The sequence below is a fragment of the Dryobates pubescens genome, chromosome 21 (genome assembly GCF_014839835.1).
Source record: "Dryobates pubescens isolate bDryPub1 chromosome 21, bDryPub1.pri, whole genome shotgun sequence".
Lineage (NCBI taxonomy): Eukaryota > Metazoa > Chordata > Aves > Piciformes > Picidae > Dryobates > Dryobates pubescens.
Window position 1 is genome coordinate 5849891 of NC_071632.1, and position 13609 is coordinate 5863499.

The 13609-nt window shown below is 47.6% G+C and overlaps 1 protein-coding gene across 2 annotated transcripts in view; it reads right to left on the reverse strand.

Annotated features, from left to right (window-relative positions):
* Positions 1-13609, reverse strand: part of ADARB2 (adenosine deaminase RNA specific B2 (inactive)) — a 303071-nt gene that overhangs the window by 30481 nt on the left and 258981 nt on the right. For both annotated transcript variants that reach the window (XM_054171384.1, XM_054171385.1), the window contains exons 5-6: positions 11202-11370; positions 4256-4407 (exon numbers count right to left, since the gene is read on the reverse strand). In XM_054171384.1, the coding sequence (XP_054027359.1) occupies positions 4256-4407; positions 11202-11370 (321 nt within the window). The remainder of the gene's footprint in view (positions 1-4255; positions 4408-11201; positions 11371-13609) is intronic.

The window sequence follows — 13609 nt, forward strand, 5'->3', positions numbered from 1 at the left end:
AAAAGCCAAGGAGTCAAGAAGCCCTAAATTACCTAGGAAGGCACTTTAGCAAATCAAGGGCTTGATTATGCTGTGGTTTGCCCTAGATTCAGGAGAAGGTGTAAAATATGCCACAAATACTACAGGGCTAGCTGCCCCCCATGGCTTCACCTCGTGAGCTGGAGCTGCAATGGGGAAATGTCAGCCCCTCAAAAAACTTCAAGAAAGCCAGGCTGAGCTGGTGCTGCAATACTGCCCTCAGGAGAGGTCAGACACCCAGGCACACCCTGCTCAGATGGGCAAAAAGCGAGAAGTACCAGAAGAGATGGTGTCCCAAGATTCGTGACCCACACCACTGAGCTGAAGCAGAAGCAGAGGCAGAAGCTGTGTGTGTGAAGGAGTTGTGAGGACACTGGGATCAATGCTGCCTCTTTACCATCTAGCTAGGCTGCAACCTTGGGGTGACCTTGGGAAACAATGAAGAGTCTTGGGAAGGAGACTGGAGAGAATGGGACAGGACAAACTCGTAAGAACTCTCACAACTGTTTGAAACACTTCTGGCATTTCCCTTCCTCCTGTTTCTGCAACACCACTGACCCTGGCTGGTCTCCTCTCCTGCCTTCATCCTCTTCTGCACCTTTCCCTCAACATCCTCCCCTACTTTCTTAGACTGTACCTGCCCCTCCCAAAGCTTCAAGTTCATTTCAATCCCCTCATAAGCTCTTCCAACCTCCTGATTTACACCAAAAAAGTCAGAAAGCCCCTCCATGCTCAGAGCAGAGCTGGTCCAGCTGGATTTTGCCTCCCTTTTAGGGCTTGCTGAGGATGTATGACCAAACAAGTCATCTCATCGCTGATCCAAGAAGGATGAGCCAGAATTTACCTTTCGGCCTCTAATCTCTCACTTTCCTGCATGAAGCTGGCGTGGGTGTGGGCTCCCTGGACCCCTCCTCTGCATTGCAGCTGCTCAGATGAAGCACAGGAAGGTCAGATTTTCACAGGTGCTGATACCTTGGCACCTCACCCGTTCCAGTGAGAAGTAAACTGGGTTTGAAGTGCACGCTAGCTTATCTCCTCCCTCACCAGAACAAAGCTCATGAGGAGGAGATGCGAGGCCTCCCTGAGGGTGCCAGGAAGACACGGTGGATAATAGGAAATTTTTGGAAGGAGATTTGAGAAGTGGATTTGACTCCCTCCCTGTATTGATAAAGGCTTATCACATTGCTTTGCAAACCCAGAAACCACACAGCGAGACGGCGGCTTGAAATGTTAATGCATCTTTAGAGAGTAATCAGCAACAGTGGATGGCTTGCACTAGCTCAAGGAGAGGCTTCTTTGTTGTTTAAGAAATTAAACAGCATTCATCTGGAGCTTCTTGTCATTACTGCATGAAAGAAAGGTTATTTCTTCAGCTACAAAGAAGAGATGTGGATGATAACCATTGCACAAGAGTTATCTGCCCAGATGTCTCTGGGATAGCGTGAGCTCAGAGGCAGTGCTTGTCTCCCTGAAGGGCAGCTCTGGGCAATGTGTCTTTTTAGTTTTTGCACAGTGCTCAACGATTTCAGGAGCACAGGACAAAGGCAGCAGGATCTGCTTAAACGACAAAGCAGATGGGGTGCCCTTTCCAGCCCCACTGTGTGACCCTGCTCTGGCAGGGGATTGGACTGGGTGATCTCTGAAGGTCCCTTCTAGCTCCTAACATTCTGTGATTCTCCCTTCTGTAAAGGGGGGTCTGGGTAGGCAGGGAAGGAGAAGCTAGTAGTTTCCCCTGGTCTTTGCCACCTGGTGTTGGTGGCCCTCCTCTGGCAGGGGGGTTGGACTGGATGATCTCTCGCGGTCCCTTCCAGCCCCTGGCATTCTGTGGTTCTGTGATTCCTACTTGGGTAAGCCACAGAGCCCTTGCTTCTACACTGAGACAATAACCAAGAGAACAGCCAACATGAGCAGTGTTTTTGTGACCACCTACACGTTAACTGCGTGTGTCAGGTGATGGTAAGAGACTTTTCACAAAGGCCTGCAGTGACAGGACAAGGGGCAATGGCTTCATAGTAGACAAGGGTAGATTTAGATTGGATATTAGGAACAAGCTCTTTACTATGAGGGTAGTGGAACACTGGAACAGGTTGCCCAGGGAGGTGGTTGAGGTCCCTTACCTGGAGATATTCAAGATAAGGCTTGACAAGGCCCTGGGCAACCAGATGTAGTTGAGGATGTCCCTGCTGACTGTGGGAGGTCAGACCTTTGGAGGTCTGGCCTGGACCATTCTATGATTCTGTGATATTTAAACACAGCTTCCTCTACATACTGGTACCCACAGAAGCATTCCCTCACTGACTGGTAGATTTATGTGCAGTTGGCAATCCCTGAACCAAGTGTCTGACCTCCAGGGCTGGGTTCAGCTGCATATCAGTAGGTAGAGCTGGCTGCCAGCTGCCCTGCTTGACCATGCATGAATGAGCAGAAGTCATCCTGGGCAGCCTTCAGCTGCTCTTGAGAATGGACTACATTTGAGAAATAATTACAGATTTTGGTGCTTCCACTTCTCATGTCAAGTAAAGGGTGCCCCAGGAAGCTGCTGCTGGAAAACATGAGGGCCTTTTTAAAGGTATTTCTTGGAACTCACATAAGGTGGGAGGCCAAAAATCACTATTATTTTTATATTCACAGGCACTTCCTTTTGTAGTTCTAATTTTAAGAGGATCCTATGCCTCCTCATTCTGTTACTTCATCAGCAATTTGTCAGTTTGCTGTTTGCCTTTTCAACATTTCCTTGCTTTGCTTCATTTTATAAACCCTGCTGACAGAATGCAGGGATCATGTCAGGTAAGGAAGCATCTTCACTTTCAGAATAGGTTCGTTCTGCTCTCGCACCCTGCCAAGATGCTGCTTCACACGTGACAAAGAGAGTCCGGTCTGGGGAGAACAACACCTAATTGTTAATAGATAACTTGTATGAATAAGAACTAGGGAGTGAAATAGCCTTCTGATGGATCTGCCTGTGAGGAGTCTACATCATTGTGTGATGTGTGATGAATGTTACATTTCCTGTGCCATATCACATCACACGTATATCGTATCATATCACATGCCACATCACACCACATATGATGTACCATATCATAGCATCATAGAATTGTTAGGCTTGGAGGGGACCTCAAGGATCATCTAGTTCCAACCCCCCTGCCATGGGCAGGGACATCTCACACTAGGTCCACATCCAGCCTGGCCTTAAAAACCTCCAGGGATGAGGTTTCCACCATCTCCCTGGGCAGCCTGTTCCAGTGTCTCACCACCCTCACAGTGAAGAACTTCTTCCTAACATCCAATCTGAACCTACCCACTTCTATGTTTTTTTCCATTCCCCCTAGTCCTATCACTCCCTGACACCCTAAACAGTCCCTCCCCAGCTTTCTTGTAGCCCCCCTCAGATACTGGAAGACCACAATAAGGTCTCCTTGGAGCCTTCTCTTCTCCAGACTCATAGGAGTGGTGCTCTAGCCCCCTGCTCATCCTCATGGCCCTTCTCTGGACATGCTCCATATATCATATCACATATGATGTACCATATCATATACATCACATATGATGTACCATATCATGTATCGTATCACATGATATATTGTTTCATATTCAGGAAGTAGAAGGCTCTAGGAATAGAATAGAAGAGAGTATCGTATCTCACCGCTCTTCTTGAGACTCCAGCCACTGCAGCCTGGGTTTAGTGTAAATGCAGCCATTCAATCTGTACATACTGCCTGAACCCCGAGGAAAGTCCATACGTCCCCAGCCAGAGTCCAGCCCATAGCTATGGCCTCGAGGATCTCTTTGATCACAGGGCCCCTTCCCAAGGCATTTATTTACTGCTGGGGCTGCATGGGACATATTTTCTAGCCTCAGGCACACAAAGAAGGCTCTCAATGCCTTGCCCAGCACTGATTTCCCCCAGCACAGGGGACTGAGCACCAGCTGCACAGGCACACACCCTCCACACATCCCCAGTGCTCTGCTGAAGGAGAGGAGGGAAGGGAGAGGAGGGAAGGGAGAGGAGGAAGGGGAGAGGAGGAAGGGGAGAGGAGGGAAGGGAGAGGAGGGAAGGGAGAGGAGGAAGGGGAGAGGAGGAAGGGGAGAGGAGGAAGGGGAGAGGAGGAAGGGGAGAGGAGGAAGGGGAGAGGAGGAAGGGGAGAGGAGGAAGGGGAGAGGAGGGAAGGGAGAGGAGGGAAGGGAGAGGAGGGAAGGGAGAGGAGGGAAGGGAGAGGGAGTGTTCGGTGCTCACAGTCAGCTGTGATCTCGTAGGGGGAGTGGAGGCGCGCGTCTCCGCAGGGCGAGGTGCTGACGTAGAGGTGGAAGAGGATGTTCTCCCGCAGCCGGTAGCCTCCCTCTTTCAACCGCACGAAGATGGAGCGCTCCCAGTCTTCTCGCCGCTTGCTGCGATCGCAAAAGAGATGCCAGGTCATTTGTTACGTGCCAAATCAGGAACATTTCTGCTCTCTCTGGTTTTAATCCCTCTGTTTGTTTCCATCAGCACCTGGCATCATCTGCCTCGCCTAGTGACAGCAAGGAGAAAGCGATGAGCTTCTCCCAGGGAAGAAATGTGTGAAGGGGGTCAAAGCTCTCAAAGTGCTCTTGGTTTGCTTACCTACAATAGAGCCTAATGATGAAACGTGGATTTTTGGAGGGTAGCTCTTCCCTCACATGCACAGATACAGAAACACATTGATTTCAAGGAGATTCTGGAGCATGCAGAAAGGAAAAGTTATCTCAGACTCCCAGGTGAACAAATCAGTTCTGCTCATCACGACTCCTAGCCCTGTGTTTCACAGAACTACTGAGGCTAGAAAAGACCTCTGAGATTGGAAAAGACCTCTGAGATCGGGAAAGACCTCTGAGATCATCAAGTCCAGCCTTTGACCTAACACCACAACATCAGCTAAACCATGCCACCACGTGCCACAGCCAATCCTTTCTTAAATCCCACTAACACCACTGCACCCCAGATGTGTGTTTATGTGTTCCACTGAAAAGGGCCTCGAAGGAAGCACCTGGATGTTGTGACCACTGCCAACCCTCCTTGCTCTCCAGGCATTGCTCTTCTTCCCTGTTCAACCAGAGCCACCTAGGAGTGGCTCCAGCTACACCATAAGTGTCCTCTTGGTTGCCTGGCATCTCTGGCAGTCAGAGGCCATTCTGAGAAGCGAGGACAGAGCTCCCTTCCAACCCTTACTATTCTGTGATTCTGCATGACAAAGCTCATGTGGGCTTTTCCTCAGCTGAGTTGAAACAGAGACATTAAGATGAAGCTTTTATCTTCTCAGTGGTTCAGCAGCTAGATGGGGACAGTGCACACATTCCATTACCAACAGCTGCCCGGGAGGCCAGAGCCTCCCAGTCCTGCAGTTTGCAGCAGCAGCTCACATTAAGGCTATGCTGCCGAGCGGTTCCTCAGCTGATTGACATTTGGGAAGCTGCTGGTGAGTTCCTAGCAGGCAGCTGCTTATAACACGTACACGTGGGGGATGGCTGTGATTATCACTTTGAAAGGGAAAATATGACCAGGGAAATTATGGTGAATTTATTTCCTTCTGATACTTCCTTCAAAAAGTCAAGGGTCTTTTTTCCCAGGAACGTCCCTGATCACAGTGACACCTGCAAGCGAGGATTGTCCCAGGAGGCTCTGCCCATTTAATTCACTGCAGGACAGTCCATTAACCAGGGCGATTTCTGCTGCTTTCTCTGCCTCCTGTCACTGCAAGCAGGGGTTCTTTCAACTCAGCACAAGTCCTTGGCTTTAACCCAAGCTGCCTCTGCCTGTTTTCTCCTGGTGCAGCCTCTGTGCTGCTGAAGCTGTTTGGCTGTCACTCTTGCATGGTTTGGGTGTTTTGTTGGGTTTTGATGCCGGGATGTGTTTGCTGTCAGGAGGAATTTATAGGCATATTAGTGGCCTGTCAGGGACACACCGGCTGCCGAGCTGGAGCTGCCACATGCAGCTCCTTCATTTTCTGCTGGCTGTGGTGGGATTTCCCAGCTGCACTAATTATATTATCACAGAATGTTAGGGGCTGGAAGGGACCTCGAGATCATCCAGTCCAACCCCCCTGCCAGAGCAAGATCACCTATACCAGGTCACACAGGAACTCATCCAGGCAGGTCTTGAATATCTCCAGAGAGGGAGACTCCACAACCCCCCTGGGCAGCCAGTTCCAGTGTTCTGTCACCCTCACAGTGAAACAATGCTTCCTCCTGTTTCCATGGAACTTCATACGTCTCCACTTCCACCCACTGCCCCTTGTCCTGGCATTGGGCATCACCCAGCAGAGGCTGGCTCCATCCTCTTGGCAGTCACCCTTTACATATTTATACGTATGAATGAGGTCACCTCTTAGTCTCCTCCTCTTCAAGCTGAAGAGCCCTCAGCTCCCTCAGTCTCTCCTTATAAGGAACACATTCCATTCTTTTAATCATTTTCATGGCTCTGTGCTGGCTCAAGCAGTTCCCTGAGGTCTTTCTTGAACTGAGGGGCCCAGAACTGGACACAATATTACAGATATGGCCTCACCAGGGCAGAGTAGAGAGGGAGGAGAACCTCTCTCCACCTACTGACCACACCGCTTGTAATGCGATCCAGGATACCACTGGCCTTCACGGCCACAAGAGCACATCACCCTGCTACAAGCCTCTGAAATAATGAATAGAGTAGAATAGAATAGAATAGAATAGAATAGACCAGATCAGCTTGGAAGAGACCTTCAAGATCATTGTGTCCAACCCATCATCCAACACCACCTAATAAACTAAACCATGCGACCAAGTACCCTATCAAGTCTTTTCCTGAACACCTCCAATGATGGTGCCTCCACCACCTCCCTGGGCAGCACATTCCAATGGGCAATCACTCTCTTAAGGCCAGGCTGGGTGTGGCTCTGAGCAAGTGTGGTGGGAGGTATCCCTGCCCATGGCAGGGGGGTTGGAACTGGATGATCTTTGACATCCCTTCCAACCCTGACAATTCTATGATTCTATGCACAACAAGCAGCTGGTTTTCCCTGGGGGAAAAAACCTTAACTGGACTGGATGAAGGCTATTCCTTGTTCTTTTAGGTATAAAATTGACAGTGGTTTTTACCTGACTTGGTTGGGAAAACTTGACCTCTTCTAAAATCATCCCTCTGGCCCCTGCAGGGCCACTAAAGCAGCAAGAGTGCTATGGTGCTGATTTATTTTAAGAGTAGGCTATTAGTTCTATTTTTCTCTAAAGCAGGAGAATTGGACCTTCTTTTCTTCCCCATTGGCCAGTCAGTAAAAAGAATCCCACTGAAATCAACGTAAACTCCCCTGTCACCCCTGCAAGAGGAACAGACTATGGCATTTGTGTTCTTTTTGATGATGATTTTCAGGGAAAAGCTTCTCAAAAGGTCTTTCTTGTCCTTCTTTTGTACAGCACAAAATTTACGTCTTACTTTTCATCTTCTTCGTGAAAGTCTTGAGGGCTGGAGGATTATGGCTGTCATAAACCCCCAGCCTGGGAGGCCTAAGGGTTCTAATCAGACTGGTTAGGAGCTGACAGGTTTTAGTTGTGCTTTTATTTAACTCAAGCTCTAGACAATGAATTGTTGAAAGAAAGTTTCCTTTTGAAGTATTTGCCACTCTCACTTCTTAAAGAGGATAAAGTCTCTGCTCTGAAACTCTCCCAACAGAAGTCAGGGAAGTCACATCTCTAACATTTAGCAATATGAATAGAAGGGGAAAAAAAACCCCAACCAATCAAACAAAAAACCTGCAATTTGCATAGTGCTGCAACTTTGGCTCGTGGATGGGATTGTTCTGCAGTTAAAACATCTGAAGAAGTCATCCTATGCTCTTGCTACAGAAATGGTGGAGGCCTAATCCCTGGAGGCTTTGAAGGCCAGGCTGGATGTGGCTGTGAACAACCTGCTGTAGTGTGAGGTGTCCCTCACAGTGGGGGTTGGAACTGGGTGATCCTTGAGGTCCCTTCCAACCCTAACAATTCTCTGATTCTATAACCTCCAGAATCACAGGAGTTGGAAGGGACCTCCAAGCCCCCTGCAATGCAGGACCACACAGGAACACATCCGGCTGAGTTTTGAAGATCTCTGGAGCATGAGACTCCACAGCCTCTCTGGGCAGCCTGTTCCAGTGCTCCATCACCCTGACAATAAAGTGTATTTTTTTTTCTCTCATGCTGAGAAGGAACTTCCTGTGACTGAGTTTCCATCTACTGCCCCTCCTTTTATGACTGGGTATCACTGAAGGGCGACTGGCGCCATGCTACAGGAGGTCTCTTCCAACCCCTACCGTTCTAGTGGCACTTGGTGCCACGGTTTAGTAGTCATGAGGTCTTGGGTGACAGGTTGGACTTGATGATCTTTGAGGTCTTTTCCAACCTTATTGATGCTATGGTAAAAGCTTTTCCCCAGTAGGTGGCAATTCATCTCGCCTACAACACATACTTGCTAAAGCCCACTTCAGAGATGCCCATTTCTCTCCACTGCTGACAAAAGCAGCCTGAGGATCTTGTTCACACTTGATTGACTAACTTCCAGATGTCTCAAGTGAGATTTCAAGAAGTTCAACTCAGTGACTCCTTGCCATTAATCCTCTCTCCTGGCCTTTGCTTCCAGCAGCCTGCTTATCCCTGCTCTTTGAAGCCTTTATGCTACACTCAGGCAAGTATGTGGTTTGTTTTCACTGAGGTCAGTGGCAGAGTTTGCAAACTCTGAAAGAGTTCTTCCTTTCAAGGACAGCATCATGCAGAAAAACAATTCTTGCACTGGGAGTTCCTGAAGTCTGAAATCCAGCTGTGGAGATCCCTTTGAGCAGGTATGCTTGGTGAGAGGAAGGGATGTGGAAACTTGGAATACTCTTGGCAGAACAAAATTGCCTGTTCCATGGGGAGAGCTAGAAAATGCAAGCTCCTGGAGGCAAGAACCATACTTTCATTCTCTTGTAGGGGTTCTGGAACCATCTTTTTGGTCTCAGTTCATATATGTCTTTGTATAAGTAACCGACCTGAGAGAGGACATTAGTGTGGACTAGATTAGCGTAAGTGAATCCCAGTGGAGTCAAGTCAACATGTCTGTCCTAAAAAACCTGAGGTAGCACCATGTGATTTCTCTGCCAGTGGGAGCTGTCTCATTTTCTAGAGGAAAAGGGGTAAATGTGACTTTAATGCACAGAAAATGCATTATTCATTTCATTTTGAACACCTGCATTTCCTCACTATATGACAAAGCTCCTGGTGATGGCATAAAACTGAGTGTAGCCATAAAGACTGGAACTGAAGGATACAGCAGAACACACAGCTCATGGACTTTCAGGGGGTAAACTCTGGTTGGACAGTATCGCCAGCTCTGTCTTTCATAGGTGCTTAGCCTTGACAATTTTGGTTGAGGTTTTTATCAGGTGTGCTGTTCGGGGGAGCAGTGGTGCCTGCCCTCGGCTGAGCAGAGAGTGATTTGAAGTTACTGTGAACGTAGCTTGTGCTGCTCTGTGAATTCTCTTAACAAAAGAATGTTAACATTGATCCAAATAAAATAATAATATGACTGAGCATGTTAGGGAGGTGGATCAATACAACAGTTTAAGATACAGCTGTAGCACTTGTTTCCCAAGAGACCGCAGCACAAAGCAAGCGCTAGGGCTGCTGCACTGCCGAAAACATAATTTAGTGTAAACTTGAAAGCAGTTCAGATTGAAACAGAAAGAATATTGGTTTTGATTAAACCCTTCAAGGCTCTTTGTTAGCCATGCTCATCTACCCAATATACTCTCTTGTCCTCGGATCCAGCCTGAAGTGAAAATAACTGTTATTGTTACTAACTTTGCTTCAGTGCAACAGCATCATAGGTGCTCACAAGAGCAATACAGCCGTTCCCTGACTGGTCCTTGGGTCTCTCACCTGCTGCAAAACCATCTGAAGTCAAAGGGAGTTTATAGACTGAGCTCCATTGTATTGCTGACATACAATCTTCTGGGTCTGCCATCCTACCTCCAGGCTGGACAGGCCCAGCTCCCTCAGCCCCTCCACACAGGTCAAGTGCTTTGTCCCCTGAGCATCTGGGTGAGCTCTGCTGACCCTACTTTAGGTGTTTGATGTCTTCCTGTATTGATCAACACAAACCTGCACATGGTATTGTAGATGTGGTCTAATGAGTGCTGAGTAGTAGGATTTGATCACATCTCTTGGACTTTCTTTTCATACAGCTTGGGATCCTAACGACCAAGTTTGCTGCCTAGCACACTTCTATCTCAGGCTCAGCTCATCATCTGCCTGTGAAACCTGTCCCTTTGTGGCCCTGCTCCCCAGCCAGCAGGGCTCCAGTCTGTGTTATTGCAGGTTGTCCTTTTCTCCTTGCTGTGAGACTTTTCATCTGGCCTTGTTGAATTTTCTGTCACAGTACCTGCTGCCCCAGTCCTCCAGCCTGCCTGAATGGCAGCCCAGCCCTCAAGCATACTGACTGGTCCTCCCCAGTTTGGTGTCCTCTGCCAAGCTTACAATGAAGCACCACATAGCCTTTTCCAGATTGTTGATAAGACATGATTAGTGAAGTCCCAGGAGGGACCTCCTCACTACTCCACTTATTACCAGCTCCCAAGCCGTGTATGACCCATTAACCATTTAGATGGTAACAAGGTGGATTTGGCTGCAGACAGGAACAATAATTTATCTGTAAGGATTCTACATGCTATAATGTTTTCAAACATCGTAAAGAAGGAGTGACTGATAGCATCTTGCACTTTGGCACAAAGTTATCGGTGCTATTAACACTCATTGGCTCTCTGGTGAGTCAATGAAGGCATTAATGATCAATAAATCACTTCCTTGAGATGTTTTAGCAGCAGTAAGGAAGACAGGGAAATGACTGCAGCGAGCAAAATGACCCCTTCCAGTCTCCAGCCAGTGAACGATGCTAATAAGCCTGCATGTAAAGATTTGTACAAAATCATCAGGCTTCATAAAAACCAACTTTATGAGTCATATCTAATAGCTACTGAAGGAAAATCAGCTGAAGTAAAGGAGCTCATGACCCAATACCCCACACTATCCAACTCCCTCATTTTTTTCCGTGCCCTGTGCTGGTCCTTCATCAGCTAGAGACTCATAAACAACAATGTAAAGAAACAAATAGTTCAAATGTCTAGAGGATGGATCTGTTCCACTGAAGGCCATATAACATTCCCCAAGCAGCAAGAGAATTCAGTTACCTTAAGTGCAGCTCCAGCTGTGAGTAGAGGAAGTGAACAAATGCCCTTCTGGCCAGGATTTCTGCGTGGCAGTCGTTGACCGCAAGCCCTTTGTCATTGATGTACTCCCCATTTATACATTTGGTGCCCGAGGACAGCACAATAACCTGAGCTTGCCTGATGTCCAGACCTGTAGGAAGAAAAACAAAAGGGTAGGGAAATTGCCAGGGGTGAGCATGAGATCAGGACTGTTATTAAAGTTCTCTCAGCCCACGCTTGGGTCTGGCAACCCAGACAGCCCTAACGTGAGGCTTGTTAAGGCGATGATGTGGCCTTTAGAATACGCAGGAGTCTTACACCTCTGAGTTACTAGAATAACAAGAGCTCTATTTCAGCCTCAATGCTAATTCCAAGATTAGAGCTTGCCACGAAGTTTACTTGTTAAATCAATACCAGCATCATAGGAGAGCATATGCTGCAGGGAGGTAATGAAAATCCCCTGCAGTGCTGATAAATGGTCAGGTTTTTATGAGCTGCTGAAGACGTCTTCTGGTGGGAACACGCGCTCCCTGTAACGTGAAGTTTCATTGCTGTTGCACTGTAAGTACTAAATAAAATGCAAGTAACACTTCTGGAGCTGCTTTTTAAAAACCTCTGAGTAAAACCAGATCTCACTTTCAGTCCAGATTTCTTTTCATTCCCCCAAGAGCAGCCATCAGGATGCCTCTTCCACCACAGTGGAATGAGCTGGTAGTCTCAAAAGCCCAGGAGATGAAGACAGGAGCATATGGGAGGAACACAGTGGAGAAATGCAGCTACAAAACATTTGTGCTTATTCCAGTTTCATTACTACATAAAAAGTTGAGATGGACAAATGGCTCCTTCCCTCCAAAGAAAGGTGTTTTTCCTCTGCACATTGTAATTGCTTTGATGTCACTTTGCTTTAGGGTCACTGCTTTCATGAGAAAAATAATGGGTATTTCAGATAAGGCAAGTGTCCCTCTACTTAACTCTGTCAGGGCTAACACCAAATGTTTCATGAGACACTGCCTGCAGCAGAGGTGTCTGAGCCCCACTCAGCACTTCAGAGAGTGCTGTGTACTTTCCTGAACAGCATGGAGTATTTTCCTGGGCTGAAAGGTCCGCGATAAGAATCAGCTGGGTTTAGCTGATAGAAATTCTACTTATTTACCAGTGTACACAGAGTTTTGTTTTCCTCAGCACACCAGGAGGCAATTCCCTTGTTCAGGGCCCATGAGTCTCTCTGCCTGCACCTAAAGACCTTCTCATCAATACTCCTTCTCAGGGCAGTGAGACTTCTTTTTCCTCCTTACACTAGCATACACCTAATGTCCCCCCCCATACTTCCCCCTTTACCCTGCAGCCAAAGCATCAGGCTCTGGAGAAACCATCGAGCTCTCCAGGAGCTGTATCTTATTCACCCATCTCAATCAGCCCAGTGAATGGTGCCATGCCTTTTATCATTTCAAACACTTAATCTTCACCTACACTTAATTTTCACCTAAACTTAATTCTTTCTCTTCTCTAGCAGGAGTTTAAGATGATGAAGGAAGTCAGGATTTTCTGTGAGGTCTGGATGTATTCACAAATGAAACACAAAGACACCCAGCACCTATTGGTACAGCAATAACCTGAATCCCTCTGATGTTGCCTGCTGCCACCATGTCCACCCACACAGTAATTGTAAGAGTGCTTGGGGGCTTCATTTTTGGGTGAATTAACTCCATATGGTGGCTTTCAGTTCTCCAGACCTCCAGTAGGCAGCCATGTATGGACACAGCCTGTGGCGCCTGCCAGCCCTGGCAAGGTGCATGTGCTTGCAAAACATCACTTAGATGTGACCTGAGGCTGGAGGAAATTATTTCCAAGAGTTTTCAAAACAATTCTGAGTGCTAAACATTAAAACATTCCATGCATTTTCCATCTGCAGCAACAGAACATAATCCCTGTTCCCCCATGCTCAGAAAGACCCAAGAGTTCTCTCTCACTACTATAGCACTCAAGAAACACAGATGCACATGCCTTATGCATTAGCTCTGAAGTGTTTACACCTGCTGAGGAGCCAAATGGGGACAGTGATCTGTGACCAACGCAGCACCTTTCAGTGCTGCATGTGAGAGCACCCAGAGTGGTGAGAAGTGCTTGCAACACCCTGACAGGTGCCCGGTGTCTGCAGGAGCACGCATGCTAACAGACTGCTCTCTTTCATGCCTTGCTTTGTACATACAAGGAGTTGGGGAGGTCTGTCCCCTGTGAAATGCTGGATGTTATTGCCAGAGAGCACAGGAGGAATCTGTCTCAGAATCAGACACGTGATGCCTAGCTGATGAAGGCAAATTTGAACACTGGCTGATCGCACTGGCATTACAGGCAGCACGTCCAATTCTGGAGCCTAGATGCTTCAGTGA